The sequence below is a fragment of the Arvicanthis niloticus genome, chromosome 28 (genome assembly GCF_011762505.2).
Source record: "Arvicanthis niloticus isolate mArvNil1 chromosome 28, mArvNil1.pat.X, whole genome shotgun sequence".
NCBI lineage: Eukaryota > Metazoa > Chordata > Mammalia > Rodentia > Muridae > Arvicanthis > Arvicanthis niloticus.
Genome location: NC_133436.1, coordinates 4,467,693 through 4,485,333, shown reverse-complemented (window position 1 = coordinate 4,485,333; position 17,641 = coordinate 4,467,693). Strand labels below are relative to the sequence as shown.

The 17,641-nt window shown below is 46.1% G+C and overlaps 1 protein-coding gene and 1 long non-coding RNA gene across 3 annotated transcripts; one reads left to right on the top strand and one right to left on the bottom strand.

Moving 5' to 3' along the window:
• Window positions 1–136: 136 nt before the first annotated feature.
• Window positions 137–16,667, bottom strand: Sft2d1 (SFT2 domain containing 1). Of its 2 annotated transcripts, XM_076926629.1 has the most exons (9): window positions 16,493–16,652; window positions 9,399–9,420; window positions 8,345–8,431; window positions 7,790–7,872; window positions 6,592–6,673; window positions 5,458–5,493; window positions 3,957–4,015; window positions 2,834–2,863; window positions 137–597 (listed from the first exon to the last, which is right to left on the bottom strand). In XM_076926629.1, exons 4-9 carry the CDS (start codon window positions 7,840–7,842, stop codon window positions 558–560), a joined length of 300 nt encoding a protein of 99 aa, XP_076782744.1. In that variant the 5' UTR covers window positions 7,843–7,872; window positions 8,345–8,431; window positions 9,399–9,420; window positions 16,493–16,652; the 3' UTR covers window positions 137–557. The 2 variants fall into 2 exon arrangements, with proteins under 2 accessions (XP_076782744.1, XP_076782743.1); XM_076926628.1 differs by lacking the exon at window positions 9,399–9,420 and having other exon boundaries at window positions 16,493–16,667.
• A 61-nt stretch (window positions 16,668–16,728) lies between these two features.
• On the top strand, window positions 16,729–17,180 carry LOC143440030 (uncharacterized). Its single transcript, XR_013107950.1, has 2 exons — window positions 16,729–16,759; window positions 16,952–17,180. It is a non-coding gene; the product is annotated as an uncharacterized LOC143440030 (long non-coding RNA).
• Window positions 17,181–17,641: the final 461 nt, after the last annotated feature.

Here is a 17,641-nt window from a genome sequence, read left to right as displayed (position 1 = left end):
TCTGAGAGCTGCTTTTCAGTCCCGGAATTCTCACACCATGCTGTCACACGGGCAGAGGCTACACCTCACACAGAGCTGGAGCTGTGTTTCTTTGAGCTAAGCTACTTAATGTATTATACAGCCGATCCAGAAAAGGTTACATTTCCAAGAGTGGTTTATTTCAAAACTGTAAAGATACATATATTACTTTTTATTACACGTAATAAGTAGTTTTAAGCTTAAAGTATATAAACTTTCACATTTTCAAAGTTAAAAAAATCCTTTAAAGTTGTAGAGCATTTAAAAAGCCACCAAGTAAGCTGGATATATCTTACAACACAGGTTTATACCTTAAATATTCACATTTTGAAAGCTGTTTGTAAAGATTAAAAACTGAGTAAAAATTATTTACAAGTGGCAATGATTATGACCCCCTTGTGTCTGGAAGCAGAGGTCACCAGGCAGGGGACAGAGGGCTAACAGTGAGCCTCAGCAGGCAGTCTCCTGCTGGAGGGATCACTGGAGCAGGCACAGCATCGGTGCTGTTCCCAAGCACTCCTCCTGGGCAGATGCGACTCTCAACTGAAGAGCGAGGAGCAGCATTTGAGCACCGCGTCCCTGAGGGAAGGAAGGAGAAAGGGCCGTGAGGCAGCAGTGTGCAGGAGCATCTGCACAGGCCTTCCACACACTAGCAACTTCCAGCAGGGCTGGACTCTGCAGCAGTTTCCAAGGAACCAAGGCTTCCCTGAGATTCACTCAGAATACCTGTAAGTACTTTTGAGTTTTCTTGCTAAATTTTGAAATCGTATTTGCCACAGGAATTTTTACTAGCACATAACCCTTATTTTTAATAAAATGACTCTCAGTAACAAGATAATCTGGAAATTAAGTTTTTATAAGAATTAATGTTTTTGTGGGTTTTTAAACTTGCATACCCATGTAATGACCACAACAGTCATTCATGGAGTCAGCCTACATGGCCACCAGTGGGTATGAATGGATGAAGAAAATGTGTTGGTCTTTTTAAAACATTTATTTTAGTGTATGTTGTATATGTCTGTGTGTCTGCCACATGAATGTGGGTGCCTGTGGAGTCCAGAAAAGGCAAACGGACCTCCAGGAGTTGGGGCTGGAACTACAGAAGGATGAGCCACCTGACGTGGGTGGTTTTGTCCTCCAGAAGAGCAGCAAGCACTCCTGAGCCATCTCTCCAGCCCCCACAGTGGGGTGTCAGTCAGCCACAGACAGAACAGAGTCCTGCTGCTTGCAGGAAAACAGGCTGACCTGGAGATGACACTGTCCTATTAGGCTTAAAGAATCACCTGAGAAGGAATCTCAGTTGAGAGATTGATGGATCGGACAGGCCTGTGGGCATGTCTGTGGGAACTGTTTTATTCATTGATACAGGCGGGTTCAGCCCACTGTGGACAGTGCCAGTCCCCAGGAAGTGCTTCTGAGCCTTACAGCAAGCTGTCCACACCTAAGTTCCCTAGAAAGGCAGCAAACAGTGATCTCCTATGGTTCCTGCTTCTGTCAGTGACAGACTGTGACCTGGAAACGTGAGCCAGATGAACCCATCTCTGGGCGGCAAGCTTCACTTGTGTTCTCTCCTATGTGGACTCAGTCTGTGTCCTGGTCATTGACCAGTTGGGATCTGGCCAGAAAGAGGCAGGACATCATGGTGGCAAAGTGCAAGCAAAGCCACTCGCTCCAGAGCCCAGGAAGCAGACTGAGTCTCATTACTGCATCCTAAAAATTCCCAAAATGACGTGACTCAGCTTTCACGTTTTCTAAGTGTCTGAGCCACTATATAATATGCTTAAATTAAAAACAAAAACAAAACAAAAAACTTCCTGTTCAAAATAACCACTAATAACATCTGAAATGTATTCTGCATGTTGCCTGCCACTCTCCATCCAGTCATGCCTTGACTTCTGGGGCACATGGTCACCTTCCAGCAGCTGTGCCACCTGCAGAGCCCTGGCTTGGATATGAAGGGACAGTGTCTCCACAGGAGCCTCTGCACTCATCCAGGGCTCCTTCCTGCAGCTCAACATTGCTTTGCCTTTTCTTTCATGTGTTTGTCAAAAAATAATCACTCACAATAAGAGATGGAATAAAAACAATGTCTTCCACTGTTCACGTTAGGTATATAATTCTGCTGTCTTTTAAATATGTAAGGTGTCTCCAAATTCCACAGAGACAAAGCCCTACTTCACTGGAACTGGTTTTTTTCAATCTATCAGGTTTAAAGTTGGAACTAACACGTGTTTTTCTTCTACAACTAAATCATCACATTCCTCTAGAAAGCACAAAGAAACAGCATGGTAGACTACACTGGCTGCCATGGGTCTGGACATTCACCTATCACCCCTGACCCCAAACCTGCAAAGAGTGAGCTTTCTGCTGGCTAAGAACATTAGCGTATACCTTGATTCCCTAGCCCTAACTTCCCTTACTACTTTCCAAATAGAATTATTCTTGCTGGAGTCTCTGCCTCTTGGGTACTGAACAGAAATATCCAGATTTCTTTTCCAATTCCCTGTCAGTGTTCACACAGCAAGGCAGGACCAAGTGCAGCAAGACGTCATTCACCTGCAGGCAGTGTAAGCCAAGCTTTTTAGCTGTTCTTAAAAATAATTCTTAAAGCAACAAAGTCAGCAAAGCTAACTAAAAAGCCTCCTGTAAATTTTGTTGTTGTCTCATTATGTAGGCCTGACTGGCCTGATGCTCACTATACAGACCAGCTAAGCCTTGAACTCACAAAGTTGTGCTACCATGCCCAGCCATAAATAGCTTAATGTGAAAGTTATGTAAACTCACGTTCAGGAGTACAATGCAATTCAGAGCTTACCTTGCATATGGGATGTAGGACAGACTGTACCTGCAAAAGATAGTCGAAGATGTTGACACATCTCTACACCAAGCCCTCCTATTCCCACTGGCCACATCTACTGTAGCCACCTCAGCAGCAGAACACAGGCCAGCGGTTCTCAAACTGCAACTCCATCTCGAGCAATAGCGTTGACTAGGAAATTGTGGAAGATTCTGACTTTCTGAGACCTACAGCTCCGAGTCACAAGACTGCCTCATAAGCAACTTGACTTTGCTGTGCTGGGGATGGACTCCAGCTCCTCTGTCACTGAGCTACAGACACAACTGATAATGTGTTCAGTAAACTTCCGCTACCCTGATGCCAATGCTGAGGCCTTTTGCAGAAGTTACTCTCGTATCTTTCCAGCAAAAGCTAACATTACTAAGTATGGTGACAACCTTCTGGAGAAAAGCTAACCGGACTACATTAAAGGAAGACAAAATGTAAGAGAGTAGCCATGTGATTCAGCCTAAATTCTTCACATTCCATGAGTCAAGTAACCTTACACAGAGAGACTGAAATACACTGATGTGGTATCTACCTGTCAGTGGAAAGGTAGAAACACCCAGAACAGAAGCTGAGCCCAGCTGGGTGACAGCAATGGGAAAGACACTAAACAACGAAATTGAGAAAGGCAAGGAAAACTTGCTCTGTAGTCTGATGGGGAGCAGGGTGAGAAGTGGCTGGCTGGGGCTTTCCAGGCAGGTGAGTGGCGGCAGAGTGAGTCACATGGGGCCATGAGGATGTGACACTGGAAAGAAGGCACACAGCAACAGGTGGAATGCCTGGGGTCCCTGACACCCGTGGGCGCATCCTGTGAGCTTCCTCTGGTCAGAATTCAGGTGGCTTTGTCTACATTTCTGATCAGTTCTCTTCCCATGGTAGCCTGCCCCCATAGCCAGTGCACCCTGATACCACAGCTCTCTCTACAAGTACCAGGGAGGCACTGTTCAGAATGGGCCTCACTCCATCTGACATTGCAGAGTCTGGCTCACAGGTATAGGTCTCTGCCCCCCTTTTCAAGGGCTCTCTGGGATCTAAATGATGCCTGAAACATCCTAGACAGTTGTTTATTCTATAACCGGTATACAAAGAGACTTACCAGGTCATCGACAGGAACTGCAATATACAGAAGAGTAAGGCCAGCCCCTTCTTCCGCCACTAGCAACAAACAACACATTCAGGGTTTTAGAAAGCAGCATTATAAGTCAGGTTCAATTCTTCACTTTAAAATGCATATCCTGTTTGTTTATTCAATTTTATCTCTATATACTTTAAAATTTTAAATATCGCCCATGAAAGTACATTTCCTTTGCAATGCTATCTCTATTATCTTAAATACTATAAAATACACAGCATACGTGACTGTTACAATTATGCAAAGGCTGGAAATAGAATTCTTCCAGGTTTCAGCTTGATGTAACCCTGATACTACAAAGGGATGTGTGTAACCTTTCCCAGAATCAGCATTTAAAACCCCGTAACTCCACAGAATCACTCACCCTCCCTACATTCTGTTCTTTGGAGATGTTTTGCTACACAGCCCAGACTGGCCTTGAACCTACTGCAATCCTCCTGCCTCAATCTCCTACATACTGGGATTATAGCATGCACTATCATGCTGGCTTCTTGAGGTTTTTGGTTTTGCTTCTTTTTTTGAGATAGGATTTCTCTGTGTAGTTCTGGCTGTCCTGGAACTCACTTTGGCATCAAACTCACAAAGATTCTCCTGCCTCTCAGTGCTGGGATTAAAGGGGTGTGCAACCATCACCCAGAGAGTTTTTTGTCTTTTGCTTTTGTGTTTTTTAGAAGGACAATTATACTGCTGCAGTTTTCTGAGATAATATAAAGTTTCTACAATGCTCTAAGATAACTGATTTGAGAATTCCTAATCTTTTGGGGGAAGAAGGTGGGCAGGTGCTGAGGATCAAAACCAGGACTTGTCTCCAGGTGGACAAATGCTTTCTACCACCGAGCTAACTGCCTAGCCCCTGCCCTTAAAGGAGAGGAGACAGGATGGATCAGTGGGTAAAGCAATTGTTTGTCAAGCCTGACAAGCTGGCACCCACACTGTGGAAGGAGAAAACTGGTTCTTGCGCATGGTCCTGACTTCCCTATGTGCACTATGGCACAAGCACACACATATGGAGCCCTTAGCTGACCTGAAGTTACTATGTGGAGCAGGCTGACCTCAATCTCCAGGATGCTGATTAAAGATCTCACCACCACATGAGGTCCTGATGGAGATTCTTTTTAGTCTTATTTGTTGATTTGTTTTTTCTCTGGACCACCCTTCTCTGGGAGCTTTTCATACTGTTGCTTCCCCCAAGGCACACAGAGAGTCTGCAGCAGGCAAAGCAGAGGACACAGGCCCAGTCTAGGATGCTGTCAGAGCAGCAACCAGTGTCAGCATGAGTGTGCTCACAGGGACCTATGCTTAACAACCTCCTCTGTGTAGGTTACAGACAGCAGACTCCACCTGACATCTGTTTCAGGGACACTGGCTCTCTTGAGGGCCTCATGAAACTAGCCTCTGCTCTGTTCTAGGACAATGGTGGAGTGGGGACAGTGAGCAGATGGCCAGCATGGCTGACAGAACTTACCCAGAGAGCAGCACACAGGGTAAACACCAGGCACAACTACAGGGAAGGAAAGAGTTCGTGAGCAACCTGAGGTCCTTTAAGGGCCCAACAAAAATGCACAAACCTCTGCATTCATCTGCTTGGATAACATGCAACAGAATAAATAGATGAGACAGCGGACTCTGCTGCTACCTTAAAGCCTATAGAAGCAACACCCGCTGTCCCAGCAAACTGAAGCCCTAAATAATGTGCTGGTCAAGTTTAGAGCAGCAAGAGGTCATTCCTATGCCTTGTTGATGCTCATGACAGTGCCACCAGAGAGTGGCAACGGCACTGCCATTAGTGTCGGCATGCTCCACCATGTTCACTTTACAGCACTTCACACAGCAGACTGCATGAGCTCGCTGCACACCCATGTCACCTAGACAGGCTAGGAAGAACAGGAGTGGGAGTCTACGCTAGGAAGGCCTAATGTGACCCCAGTCTGACCCTCGTCAGCTGGGGGGGGGGGTATGTGTGTGTGTGTAGGGGTGTGTGTGTAAGGCTCAGCTTTCCTCTCTAACCAGAGACAGCACCTGCACACTGCTTCATCTGCACTGGGACAGTGGTTGTCTTCACCATTACTGTGAGGCAGAACTGTGTGTGCAGCAACTTAACTCATGTTCAACAATCTCCTGCAAAGCACTGGGTGACAGCCACAGTAACTCAGAGCACTGAGTGACAGCCATGGTAAGAGCCTATTACATGAAGGGACTCAACCCAGAGCTGAGAAGCTGCCCCACAATAAGGGTCAAGTCAGCAAATAGCAGAAGACAGAAACCACACAAGTTACAATTCCAATTCTCCCTGAGAAGACTCCTATGAATTCACAAGCACTGTAACTTCTTCCCACTGAGGAACAGACATCCCAGCATGTGTAGGGCTTACAAATGAAATATGACAGCTGACTTTCAAAACTACTTCCAGCTATACAATGCACATGGAACAGGAAGCATGTTCCACCCAGCCAATCATGTTAGACAATGCTGTATACGCCAAACTCTTTAACATTGTTACTTCACACACACACACACACACACACACACACACACACACACACACACAGCAATAATGCAGAAAAGACAGTAATAAGTTTATAAAATTAACATTACTTACAAGCATAATAATTGTTGCCAGCAATCTTGTTGTTTCAAACATTTTCTTCAGTTGCTTCACGGGTCCCATTAAAAAGCACGTACTATTTGAAACAAAGTAAAAGATGGCTCTACTGATTTGTCTGGCTATGCAGAAATAAAATTGCTATAAAATAAACTGTGTGAGTTGTTTTATTTCTTGTTTTACTTGTCTGTGGATCTGTTCTTTGTTGCTGTTTAGGACAAAGCCTAGGCTAGCCTTAAACACCTCACCCTTCTGTACTGGAAACTTCCCCCCTTACTTAGTTTGTTGTTGCTCCTTTGAGACATGATTTTTCTACGTAGCCCAGGCTGGCCATAAACTCAAAATCCTCCTGCCTCACCTTCTGAGTACCGGGCAGTTATTTTCATTTTGTTGTCATTTTGACACACAATCTTGCTACTAGCCAAGGCCGGCCTAGACTTTGTGACAGTTCTGTTTTCTCCTCCAGAAAACAGGTATTATACACATATCCACCATGCTTGTTTTTCCCTTTCCCTCTGAAAGGACACTTCAAGACACGCTATGGCCTTAACATGGTATTGATGGCACGAAGGGTGAAGAGACCACAGACTGGCTCCCATCCCACATGGGTGGAAGCAAGGCCCCAAGGTGACCCTCCAAACATGGGAGTGCATACAACCCCTCAGGGATACAGGGTACAGCTCTGGGCAGACAACTGAGGCACCAATCTTGGACTCCCAGCCTTCAGAAATGTGTTGCTAAAGCATCACAAGTGACCTGGATGCTCTATTCATCACCACAGCAATGTTCTCTCTCAGAAGACACCCAACAGCTCCAGTCCCTGCTGCTCACCAGCTTCAGTTCTCTGCGCGGCACCAACACTGTCACATCTGTTCCTAGCTTCCTGTGTGAGCTCTGCATCACAAACCTTCACTCTACAAGAGCCAGGACTGAAGGGTAGCAACTACAGAGTTGGGCTCTGGAGCAGACCCCATGCTGGGACTTAGCCTCTGTGCTCCCCAAATGCACTGCTGGCTACTCAACATCCCTGGTCCTCAGTCATACAACAGCAGGACTACAGAATGAACATAAATTTGCTGCAAAATTGACATTATAAACAATCAACAAAAACATGGTACTTACAAAGCCTTATTAGAAAGAAAATCTGGTACCAACAGCAAACAAGGCATTTTAAGAAGCCAAAGTACATACACACCTGGCCAATGCAGCAAGGTTTCCAAGGGTGTAAAATACTGCAAAGAGTTTCATGCCATTAGGAAGCCATAGCAACCCAGTTCCCTAAAGCAGAAATTATAGTTAGATAACAATATGATGCCCAGAATTAGAAAGTTCTAGTACAGTGGTTGATACTAAGTACTATACAATAATGCTTAAATACAACTATGGTAATATAATCTCTTACATCAGTGTGTACAAATGTGCTCTAGCAGAACTGTCTACACTTGTCTGAAACTAAGTATTCAATTGAATGCCAAGTTAAAACAGGCTTACTAAAACACATCTAAATTACTGACTGTCTAGTTTTCAAGAAAAATTGGTGTTCAAAATACAATTTTAACATTTTCTCCAAATTACCATAACATTAATTTCTCTTTATTTTTAATCAATCCCTATACACTTATTTAAGATCACTGTGTTCCATCAAAATAATCTAACATTTAGATAAAGCAGGCTACTTCTATTGGTTCTAAGTTAAATTATTCATTTAAAACAATATAAGACTATTTAAAAAGACAATGCCTTAACTCACAAGAATTGAAAAGAAAATGCCAGCAACAAAGCATATGACAAACCACTTCAACCTGGTGTTGAAGCTCAGGGATGAGGCATCCAGGACCTTAGAAAAGAGGGACAGTTAAAGTTAGATCAGCATGTATAAATCTGACTCTATACTACACTAAGCAAGCTTCTTTGTCTCTTGCAGACAGGGATTCTCTACATATCGCTGGCTGTCCTAGAACTCATTACGTAGACCAGGTTGACCTTGAACTCATGTAGACATGCCTCCCAAGTGCAGGAATTAAAGGTGTGTGCCACCATGCCTGGCAGCATTCATTGTTAACATGGACCTGACTCTATGATACTGTCACTTCTTTGGTTATAAGGACAATGAACATCAGCTGATGCCGGGAAACCACCTGGTAGGTGTGTTTTGGGTCTCATAAAGTCCTTCCTGGTTGGGTGCAGCACATGCATGTTCATCTAGGCAGAACAACAAAATGGGAGAGATACATCCACCTTTAAACTGGGATAAAGCCAGGTGGGCTGCATGTTGGAAACTGCAGAGGCTGGGCCTGCACACAGGCTCATCCTACACCTGCCAACTTCCTCCAGGCCTGAGGAATGAGGCAAGGATGATCTCAGTAGAAACCTTTAAGGAAGCAGGGGAACTGGAGAGAGAAATGGGAGGCACCCAGCATGGGTGTGCTTCACCCAGAGGCGAGCCTGGGTCCTCAGCGAACCATAGTGCAATAGATGTCCAGCCTAAGGAGCGAGCTGGCTTCTGGGGCCCTTGAAGAAACTAGAAATTTAGCCAGGCATGGTAGTGCATACCTGTAATCCCAGTACTTGGGAAATAGAGGCAGGAGGATCAGGAGTTCAAAGCTAGCTTCAACTATACAGCAAATTCAAAGCTAGAACTAGAAATTTACAAAAATTTCTATCCCAAAATTTAAATTTCTAATGGGCACTACCATATACACTTAAAATGAGTAAGAACAGCAGCTCAGGACAGTTTCAGTGGTGAAATCACAATAGGAACCTGTGGGCATCAGCTTGCAATCCCCTTGGTCTCCACTCCTTACCTCAGCAGATCATCTGGGAATCCTTATGCAGCATGAAAGGCAGAGAAAAGTAAGAGCTCTGTCAGCGCAACACACCACGTTTAATGTATCTTAGTATCTCTGCAATTTAATTTAGACATCCTGATTCCAGCAATGCCACCTGCTACAGCCTAACTGGACATGAGGCTGTAAATTGGGTAAACAGGCTACAGACACTCAAAGCCCCTTCTTACCAGGGATTTACACACTACATGTATTTTAGTCACAGAATAAAACACCCCAAATGTGTACATCACTTAACAACCTGCTGTCACACACATTAGAACATCATGCTCTGTCATACACGCATACATGTCATGCATGCATACAATTTTCACTTTCCAGCTTCAGAATTTCTTGCCGTCACATGAGACAGTAAAGCCTTTGACCAGGAGGCCACTGGAGGAAACACCGCAAGGAATCAGGGCTGAAAGATGAACCACTGACTAAGTCCTTCGTCGTACAGGCAGTGAGAATGAATGGACACACCACACAGTGACCCCAGCTTTGCACCTGTACCTGATGCCAGGCTAAGGCCCAGGGCCACACCACCTGCAGGTCAGGGAGAGTCCAGTTCTCCAGAACACTTGCTGTGCCTCTCAATCAGAAAAAGCCCTCATTTCTACACCCCTCCATTCCTCTCCCCAAATGGCTGGCACATAAAAAAAATCAATGATCAGCAGAAGCTGAAGGACCTGCTCCTCAGGGCTATTCTGAGCAGCACAGCTGCTTGCCCCCTCTCCTTCTAGGGTTCATGAGGTAAAGAGCCATCGTGACCCCCAGGTGCGCCCACCAGCTTTCTTCGTCCTCTCCTTCAGGACTCCTGGCCACAAGGCCAATCCAAACCACCTGGCAGATCTTGCCTGTTCTCCATATTCAACATGGACAGCCCATCCGTTCTGTTCTTCAACCCATCTCCAGTGGCTTTGCTCTTTCATCCCACCCACTGACCTACAGACAGCGCCTTCTTCCCTGCAATTCCTCTGTCTCTGAAATCTTGTTAAAACAACCCCAGTCTTGGCGCTGGGTCGGGGTCAGGAGCTAAGAGTACTTTCAGATACATTGAACCTGGGTTCAACTCCCAGCACGCATACGGCAGTCACAACCATTCCCAATTCAAGTTCCAGGGTATCCGATGCTGTTTTCTGGCCTCAGTAGACTTCAGCTATGCATATGGTGCACATACATACATGTAGACAAAACAGTCGCATACACAACAGGAAATTAGTCTTAAAAAGTAACCAATGCCCTAGGAGCTGCTACCTCGCCTGCTTCACAGCCCCCCCCCCCCAAAATCAGGCCCTCAGCTTCTCCCCACGTCAGCAGCATTAGTTGAGCATCACTCTTGGTCAAGCCTATTTTCAGATCGCCCCACCCCCAACCTGCTTCCTTAGAACTACCTTCCTTAGAACTACCTCAAGCCTCCTAGTTCTGCTTCAGTGCCCTTCTCTGGGCAGACAACTCCACCTACTGACAGCAGAGAAAACTGGAGGCAGCAGTGGGAGCTCATAGCTCCCCTGGCAGTTAACAGCTTGGTCCCCAGTTGTTGCAACTGTTTGGGCAGGATTAAGGTGAATGTCACTGGGGTGGGGTGGGGTGGATTTTGAGGTTTTGAAGGCCCATGCCCTTCCCAGTTAGCTCTCTGCCTCATGCTGTGTCTCAGGATGTGAGTTCTCAGCTACTGCTCCAGAGCCATGTCCACCTACCTGGTGTCACGCTCCCTACCACAATGGTCACTCACACTCTGCAACTATAAGCCTCAAATAAACTCTTCTGTAAGCTGCCTTAGTCATGATGTCTTATCACAGCAATAGAAAAGTACCTAAGACATCCACTTACAAGAGCACCCAGGCCCCTGCTCTGGCTCCTAGGAGGGTAATCTTCCTATCTGTCTCAGGGAGGTACACACTTGCCTACCTGCTTTAGGGCCCCACCCCTCAGGTCTGCTGCAGGAACTACCTTGAAACAAAATCTAAAAAGATGTCTCCCTCCAGCCTCTACAGCCAGCCAGCCAGTCAGTCAGCCACTCCCTGACACTGAGAGCAACTATGTGCTTCTAAGAGCCAGGGACTCAGCTCCTGGTTACAAACAAACACTATATACTGATCCGGCATGTGGTGCCTGTCTTTAATCCGAGCCCTTCAGAGACAGAGGCAAGAGGAACTTGTGAGTTCAAGACCACCTTTGTCTACATAGTGAGTTCCAAGCCAGCCACACAGACACCTTGTCTAAAAACCAAACAAACCAGTATGCCAGATGCTGTAACAAAACACCATCACTGCCATCATATCACCTGTTATATATTGGCTTGTATAACAGGGGCTTTTATTAACATCTTCTACCTCAACTACCATCACCACCTTTTCTTCTTCCTCTTCTTCCTCCTGATTCTGGAAACTGTGAGTCTAAAATCAAGTGTTAGCAGACATAGTGCCTGCTGCCTCTGCACATGATAGAAGGGGCAAATGGTCTCCCTGAGGTATCTTTTAAAGACACCTTCTCTTAAGACTCTCACGCTGAGAGTTAGGCCTTAGCATATGAATTTGGGGAGCATTCAGACTGGAGCACTGGATGTGACTGTTCGGGCCTGACCATGAGCAGTGGCATAGCCTCCTGGAAGGTTGCCATTCCACAGGGGACTGGAGCACCATCGGCTCTGAAGGGAGCTGCAGTCCTGACCTGCAGATGCTCCCTCACTGGCTGTGACCTTTCATTTCCACACAGTGTACCCTGGCCCCGAAGACGGGCCTGAGAGGCTTGATTCTCTAACCTTAACTGCTTGGTCTTTTTCTGTGACTGTCCTAATCCTGCAGCTATGAGGAAGCCCTAGCCACTAGGCAACTCAATACCATACAGAAGATTCAACTCAGAGACCACACAAATTTTTGGAGTTATATGACCAAAAAAAAAAAGTCTTAGGGTTTTACTGCTGTGAACAGACACTATGACCAAGGGAACTCACAAGGACAACATTTAATTGGGACTGGCTTAAGGTTCAGAGGGTCAGTCCATTATCATCAAGGCAGGAGCATGGCAGCATCCAGGCAGACATGGTGCAGGAGGAGCTGAGAGTTCTACATCTTCATCTGAAGGCTGCTAGCAGAATACTGACTTCCAGGCACCTAGGCTGAGGGGCTTAAAGCCCACACCCACAGTGACACACCTACTCCAACACAGCCACACCCTCTAACAGTGCCACTGCATGAGCCGAGCATATACAAACCATCACAGTAACTAAATGTTTCACGGTACCTTGGCAGGTCATACTCAGTCTTCTGAGAGAGCCACTGCTTGGCTTATATAACAGGGGCTTTATTACCATCTTCCATGTGGAGAACTTGAAGGTGGAACACGGCAGTTTCCTTTGTTAACATGGACTAGTCATCCACATGCAAATGACCTGCCATACTATGCTATAACACCTAAGTGTTACCTCAAACCCTAGCCTTTCAGAAACTGGTACTAGAACGAGAAGCCTCAGGGACATGCAGGACATAGGAACAGAAGCTTTGGGAGTAGGCTTAGTTTTCTTTCCCAGGGAATTCCCACACCCTCTCCACGGAAACTAGAATGGTACATCCATGAGCCAGGAAGCGGCCCTTGGGAGACACAGATTCTGCTCTGACCATGATCTTGGGACTGTCAGCCTCTAGAATAGTAAAATATAAACTTCTGTGGTTTCTAAGCTACCTAGTTTTTGAGTTCTGGTCAAAATCTATGAACACACAGTTCATGGCAGAGCCTTGTTAGGCTTCAGTGACAGGTTGCAGGGCAGACAGGTCTGACATGCAAATGGGAAAGGGCAATCAATGCAGGGAAGTGCAGGGAACGGCTGCCAGAGCAAGTAGCTGGGAACAGGCCTAGTCTCTCCGAAGACATTCAGTGCTGACTCCACTGGAAGAGCCAGGTTGGAGCATTCCAGAAAGAATGACTTTGCTAAAAGCCTGCCAAGTTGTACAGATAAGAAAGGACTCAGACAAGGAAGCGGAGACACCTGAAACACAGTTGAGTCCTGGCAGGTGGAGGAGGAGCCAGTTACATGCAGGTCTGAGAAGCTAACCTGGGTTTAACTCTAGGCACACAGTGGTGAGAGAGCAGGATGGGCTTCTCTGAGGTCTCCTTCAGGCCTTTCCCTCTAGGAAGAGGTCCTAGATACCTCCTAAGGAGGGCCCAGAATCCTAGCTTCTAGTCAGTCCTGGGCCTCAAGCCTCTCAGCAGCAGGACAGAGTAGCTCAAATTCCAGGGTGCCTGACACCATTATCTAACTTGGAATCTGGGCAACCATCTACTTAGAGGACCTATTCCATCCTGCAGTACAAGAAGTCACCACTTGGGCTGGTAAGATGGCTCAGCCATAAAGATCACTGACTGCTCTTCCACAGGTCATGAGTTCAAATCCCAGCATTTGTAATAAGATCTGATGCCCTCTTATGGGGTGTCTGAAGACAGCTACAGTGTACTTACATATAATAAATAAATAAATAAATAAATAAATACCTTTGGGCTGGATTGAGCAGGGCCAGAGCAAGCAGGAAAAGGAAAGGGGGAAAAGAGTAAACAAGTTAAAAAAAAAAAAAAAAGGAAACAAAGAAGGAAATCAGTTTAAAAAACAAGAAAGAAAGAAAGAAAGAAAGAAAGAAAGAAAGAAAGAAAGAAAGAAAGCAAGCCAGCTGGGTGGTGGTGGTGGCGCACGCCTTTAATCCCAGCACTTGGGAGGCAGAGGCGGGCGGATTTCTGAGTTCGAGGCCAGCCTGGTCTACAGAGTGAGTTCCAGGACAGCCAGGGCTACACAGAGAAACCCTGTCTCGGAAAAAAAAAAAAAAAAAAATAACAAAACAAAAAAAAAAAAAAAAAAAAAAAAAAAAAGAAAGAAAGAAAGAAAGGAAGGAAGGAAGGAAAAAAGAAAAAAGTCACCACTCAGGATACCCCGCTGCCCTACTACATCTGGGCATCTATAATTGCAGAACACCCTGAACACCACACAAATTTTCTGGTCCTCACCATCTTGTAAGCATCTCTTATCCTGTGATATACCCTCCCCAGGGGCATGCCCACATCCTGCAGTGGGCTAAGCACGCTTCCCTCTAGGCCCATGTTCTTCCCCAGACACCTACTACTTTCAAGGCCACCATGACACTGTACTCCTGACCCTCATCACTGTCACACCTCTCATCCTCGGAGAGCAATACATATGAAATAAAAATAAATCTTAAAAATTAAGAAAACTGGAATACTGTATCAACATAGCTGAGTTTTCCCCATGAACAGGCTTGGGCTCTCATGCCCTCTTCTCAGGGGTGGCACTACTTTGAGAGGTTCTGGAAACTTGAGATGCTAAGGCCTACTTGGCAGAGGTCACTCACTAGAGCTGACTTCTACTTGCTCTCCTTCCTGGAGCTGTGAAGCAAACCCTGTCCCATATCTATCCGAGAACTCAACTGTCCACAATGCCTTCCCCATCATGATGGACTAAAGCTCTGAAACTAGGAACTACAACATACCTTCCCTGTCCTTGAGTCGTTTCTGACAGGTACTGTGGTCAGTGACGGCAAAGCGGCTAATACACTCACAGTAAATCAAAATCCTCTCCAAAGCCTAGGAGATGCAATGGAATGAAGACTCTTCCACACTTTGCCTGCCTGCCCTTGTCTCCTACCCATGTCCCTCTTTCCCTCTGATCCAGTCACTAGCCTAGCACACACAGAGCCACACCTGCCACTCCTGGTGGGAAGCTCTTCACAATAGACCACCCTACCTGAGAGGCTGACTACCCTATGCACGATGGCAACCCTACGCTTCCCAACCCACTATACCCCACGGCACTTTCCACCAACACTGTGACAGTACTCTTGTTTGAGATGTAATTTTTGTACACCAGAGACCTCTATCAGTCACTACTATTCCATCGACAGTGTCAACAATGTTGGGACCTGAAGATCTGTTGGACAGCCACTTCATGATTAACAGTCTATCACCACCAGAGCCTTTGACCTTTGAGTGAACTCTCTACACAATTCTCTCTCCTCCAGAAACAGCTTCAAGGAATAAGATCACTTCTTTGTCTCCAGGATTTACAAGAGCACTGCCTGACAACACTCTGGTGGTGGAATCATTCTTTAGGCGTAATGTCTGACCACATGCTACTGAACACCTAAAAATGGGATGTACCACTAAGGAAATAAATTTTAATCTGTTTAAATTTAAATGGCTACATGGGGCCATAGCTACAGCACAGGTCTAGAACAAAGAGTGGAGCATGAAACAGTTGTTGCTATCAAGCATCTTGGATAAGCCATATATACTGCCATTTCTGATGTTACTATGTATAGGCTTTTGTATTGCAATTACAATACAGATTTCAGTTCTCAAGAGGCAGAGAAGCAGGAGGACCTTTGTAGTTCCAGGCTAGCTAGGGCTACACAGTGAGACCTTGTCTCACAACAAAACCACGAAGAACAAACAAACAAAACACAAGACACGATATAGATTTCACTTGTCTTAACACACAGGCTACCTCGGTCCGGCCAACAAAGGAGTCAGAAACGGAAAAGGAACAAACAAAACATCTTCGTGTAATACGAATTCAAGTCCATAGCTGTGCCAAGACACACACACCAAAATGTGCTAGCATGCAAAAACACAAAGCAGTTCCTGTTTGCCTGTTTTAAATTCTTACTGGAGGAAGTAAGACTTTATCAAGTCTCAAGTCAGGGTCACATGCAAACAGCGAGGGCTCTGCTAATAAAAAAGGAGGTTAAAAAAAAACAATCGCTAAGGGGGGCTGACTTCACAGGCAACCTTTGGCACGGTGTAGCTTCACGTCTGTGCTCTCTCTCCAGCCTCCCGCCCAGGTCTCATAAAGCCTGGAATGCCTGAGCTGGCCACAGGCAGCCCGGCCCCGAGGCCTGAGCCTCAGAGCTCGCTGCAGGGACCACGGAATACGGGTGCAGAAGGGGAGGGCCCCGAGAAAGGCCACAGGGAAGCAGCTGGAACTAGACAGCCCCGGACACCCGGGGCCGACTCCCCCACGGTGGTTCACGGCCCCCCGCCATAGTCGCCGCGGCGGGGGACGTTACCTGAGCCGTCAGGCCTTGCTCCTCGTCATCCTGGCCGCTCAGGACACGCCGTAGCTTCTCCATGGCCCTGTCCTCCGGCTGCGCCGCCGGCCACTAGCTCCACAGCCCCACACGCCCACCCGGAAGCCAGGAATCCGCACCTTCACGCGCCAGCCGGAAATCCAAACTTCCGCTTCCTTTGAGCATGCGCACCTTCTCGCTCCGTAGCTGCCCGGACGGGTCCGATACGTCACTTCCGGCGCGCCCACTGGTGCCTGTGGAGGGCTGGTAAGTTGTTCTTATCCTCACCCTGCCAGCAAGGGAGAAACGCAGAGTTAGAGCTGTCTGTCCGGCGTGGTGCAGAGAAACAGTGTCCAGCTGCATGGCTCTCCAGTCACTGAGTGATAGGTCCTGCCCCGATTGTTTTGGATTGGAGAGATGGTAATGAAATGTCCTTTATTTTAACTACTTCACTAACAGCTTCCTCCTTGTTGGATCAAGAAAAAAAGGGTCAATTGTCTAACATACTGCGTCTCGGAAAAACAGTCATTACAGGAACTCCAGAGAAGGAGATCTTGTACTGATGAAACTGCTCCAGCATTCTCAGGGAGTTGGACCTGAATGAGCAAAAGTATGAAAACCCTGCCCCTTTGCCCTTTGAAAGATCACAAAGATGATAACGAATGTACAATAAAATTGTTTTAATATATCTATACGTTTTCCTTTTGAAGTATAACTCTTCTATATTAAAAAAAATCTGATACCAGTAGGTATGAAAAGTCTGTTTTCCAATATATATGAAATTGGCAGGGCTCACAATATAGTTGAAACCCCTATTTCAAGGAGTCAGTATGTACCTGAAATAATTAGTGGCAGTTCAAGAAAGCTGGTGACATATAATGAAAGAGTTAAAAATCTTTTAAACTTTTCATAGATGGAGTCAAGAGTGCAGATCAGCTTGTTCTGCATTCTGGGTCCTAGGAAACTAGCTATCCACAAGACAAAATAGATGATAGATTGAATAGAGTTCAGAGCTGGGAGTTCAAAATAGCGTGACCAAGCGTTATGGATACCAGGAACTAAAACCTGACCATAAGATAGATTGAATAGGGTTTGAGCTGAGAGTTCAAGTTAGCGTTCCTGTGCACCCTGGATACCAGGAGAGCTTGA

Excerpts from the sequence above, each read along its gene's own strand:
- Sft2d1 (XM_076926628.1), bottom strand. The coding sequence starts at position 16,555 with ATGGAGAAGCTACGGCGTGTCCTGAGCGGCCAGGATGACGAGGAGCAA. Across the intron at positions 7,873-8,344 it reads GCATTTTCTTTTCAATTCTT|GGAACTGGGTTGCTATGGCT; the intron begins GTGAGTTAAGGC and ends TTTCTGCTTTAG. Across the intron at positions 5,494-6,591 it reads TGGCAACAATTATTATGCTT|TTGTGCCTGGTGTTTACCCT; the intron begins GTAAGTAATGTT and ends CCTTCCCTGTAG.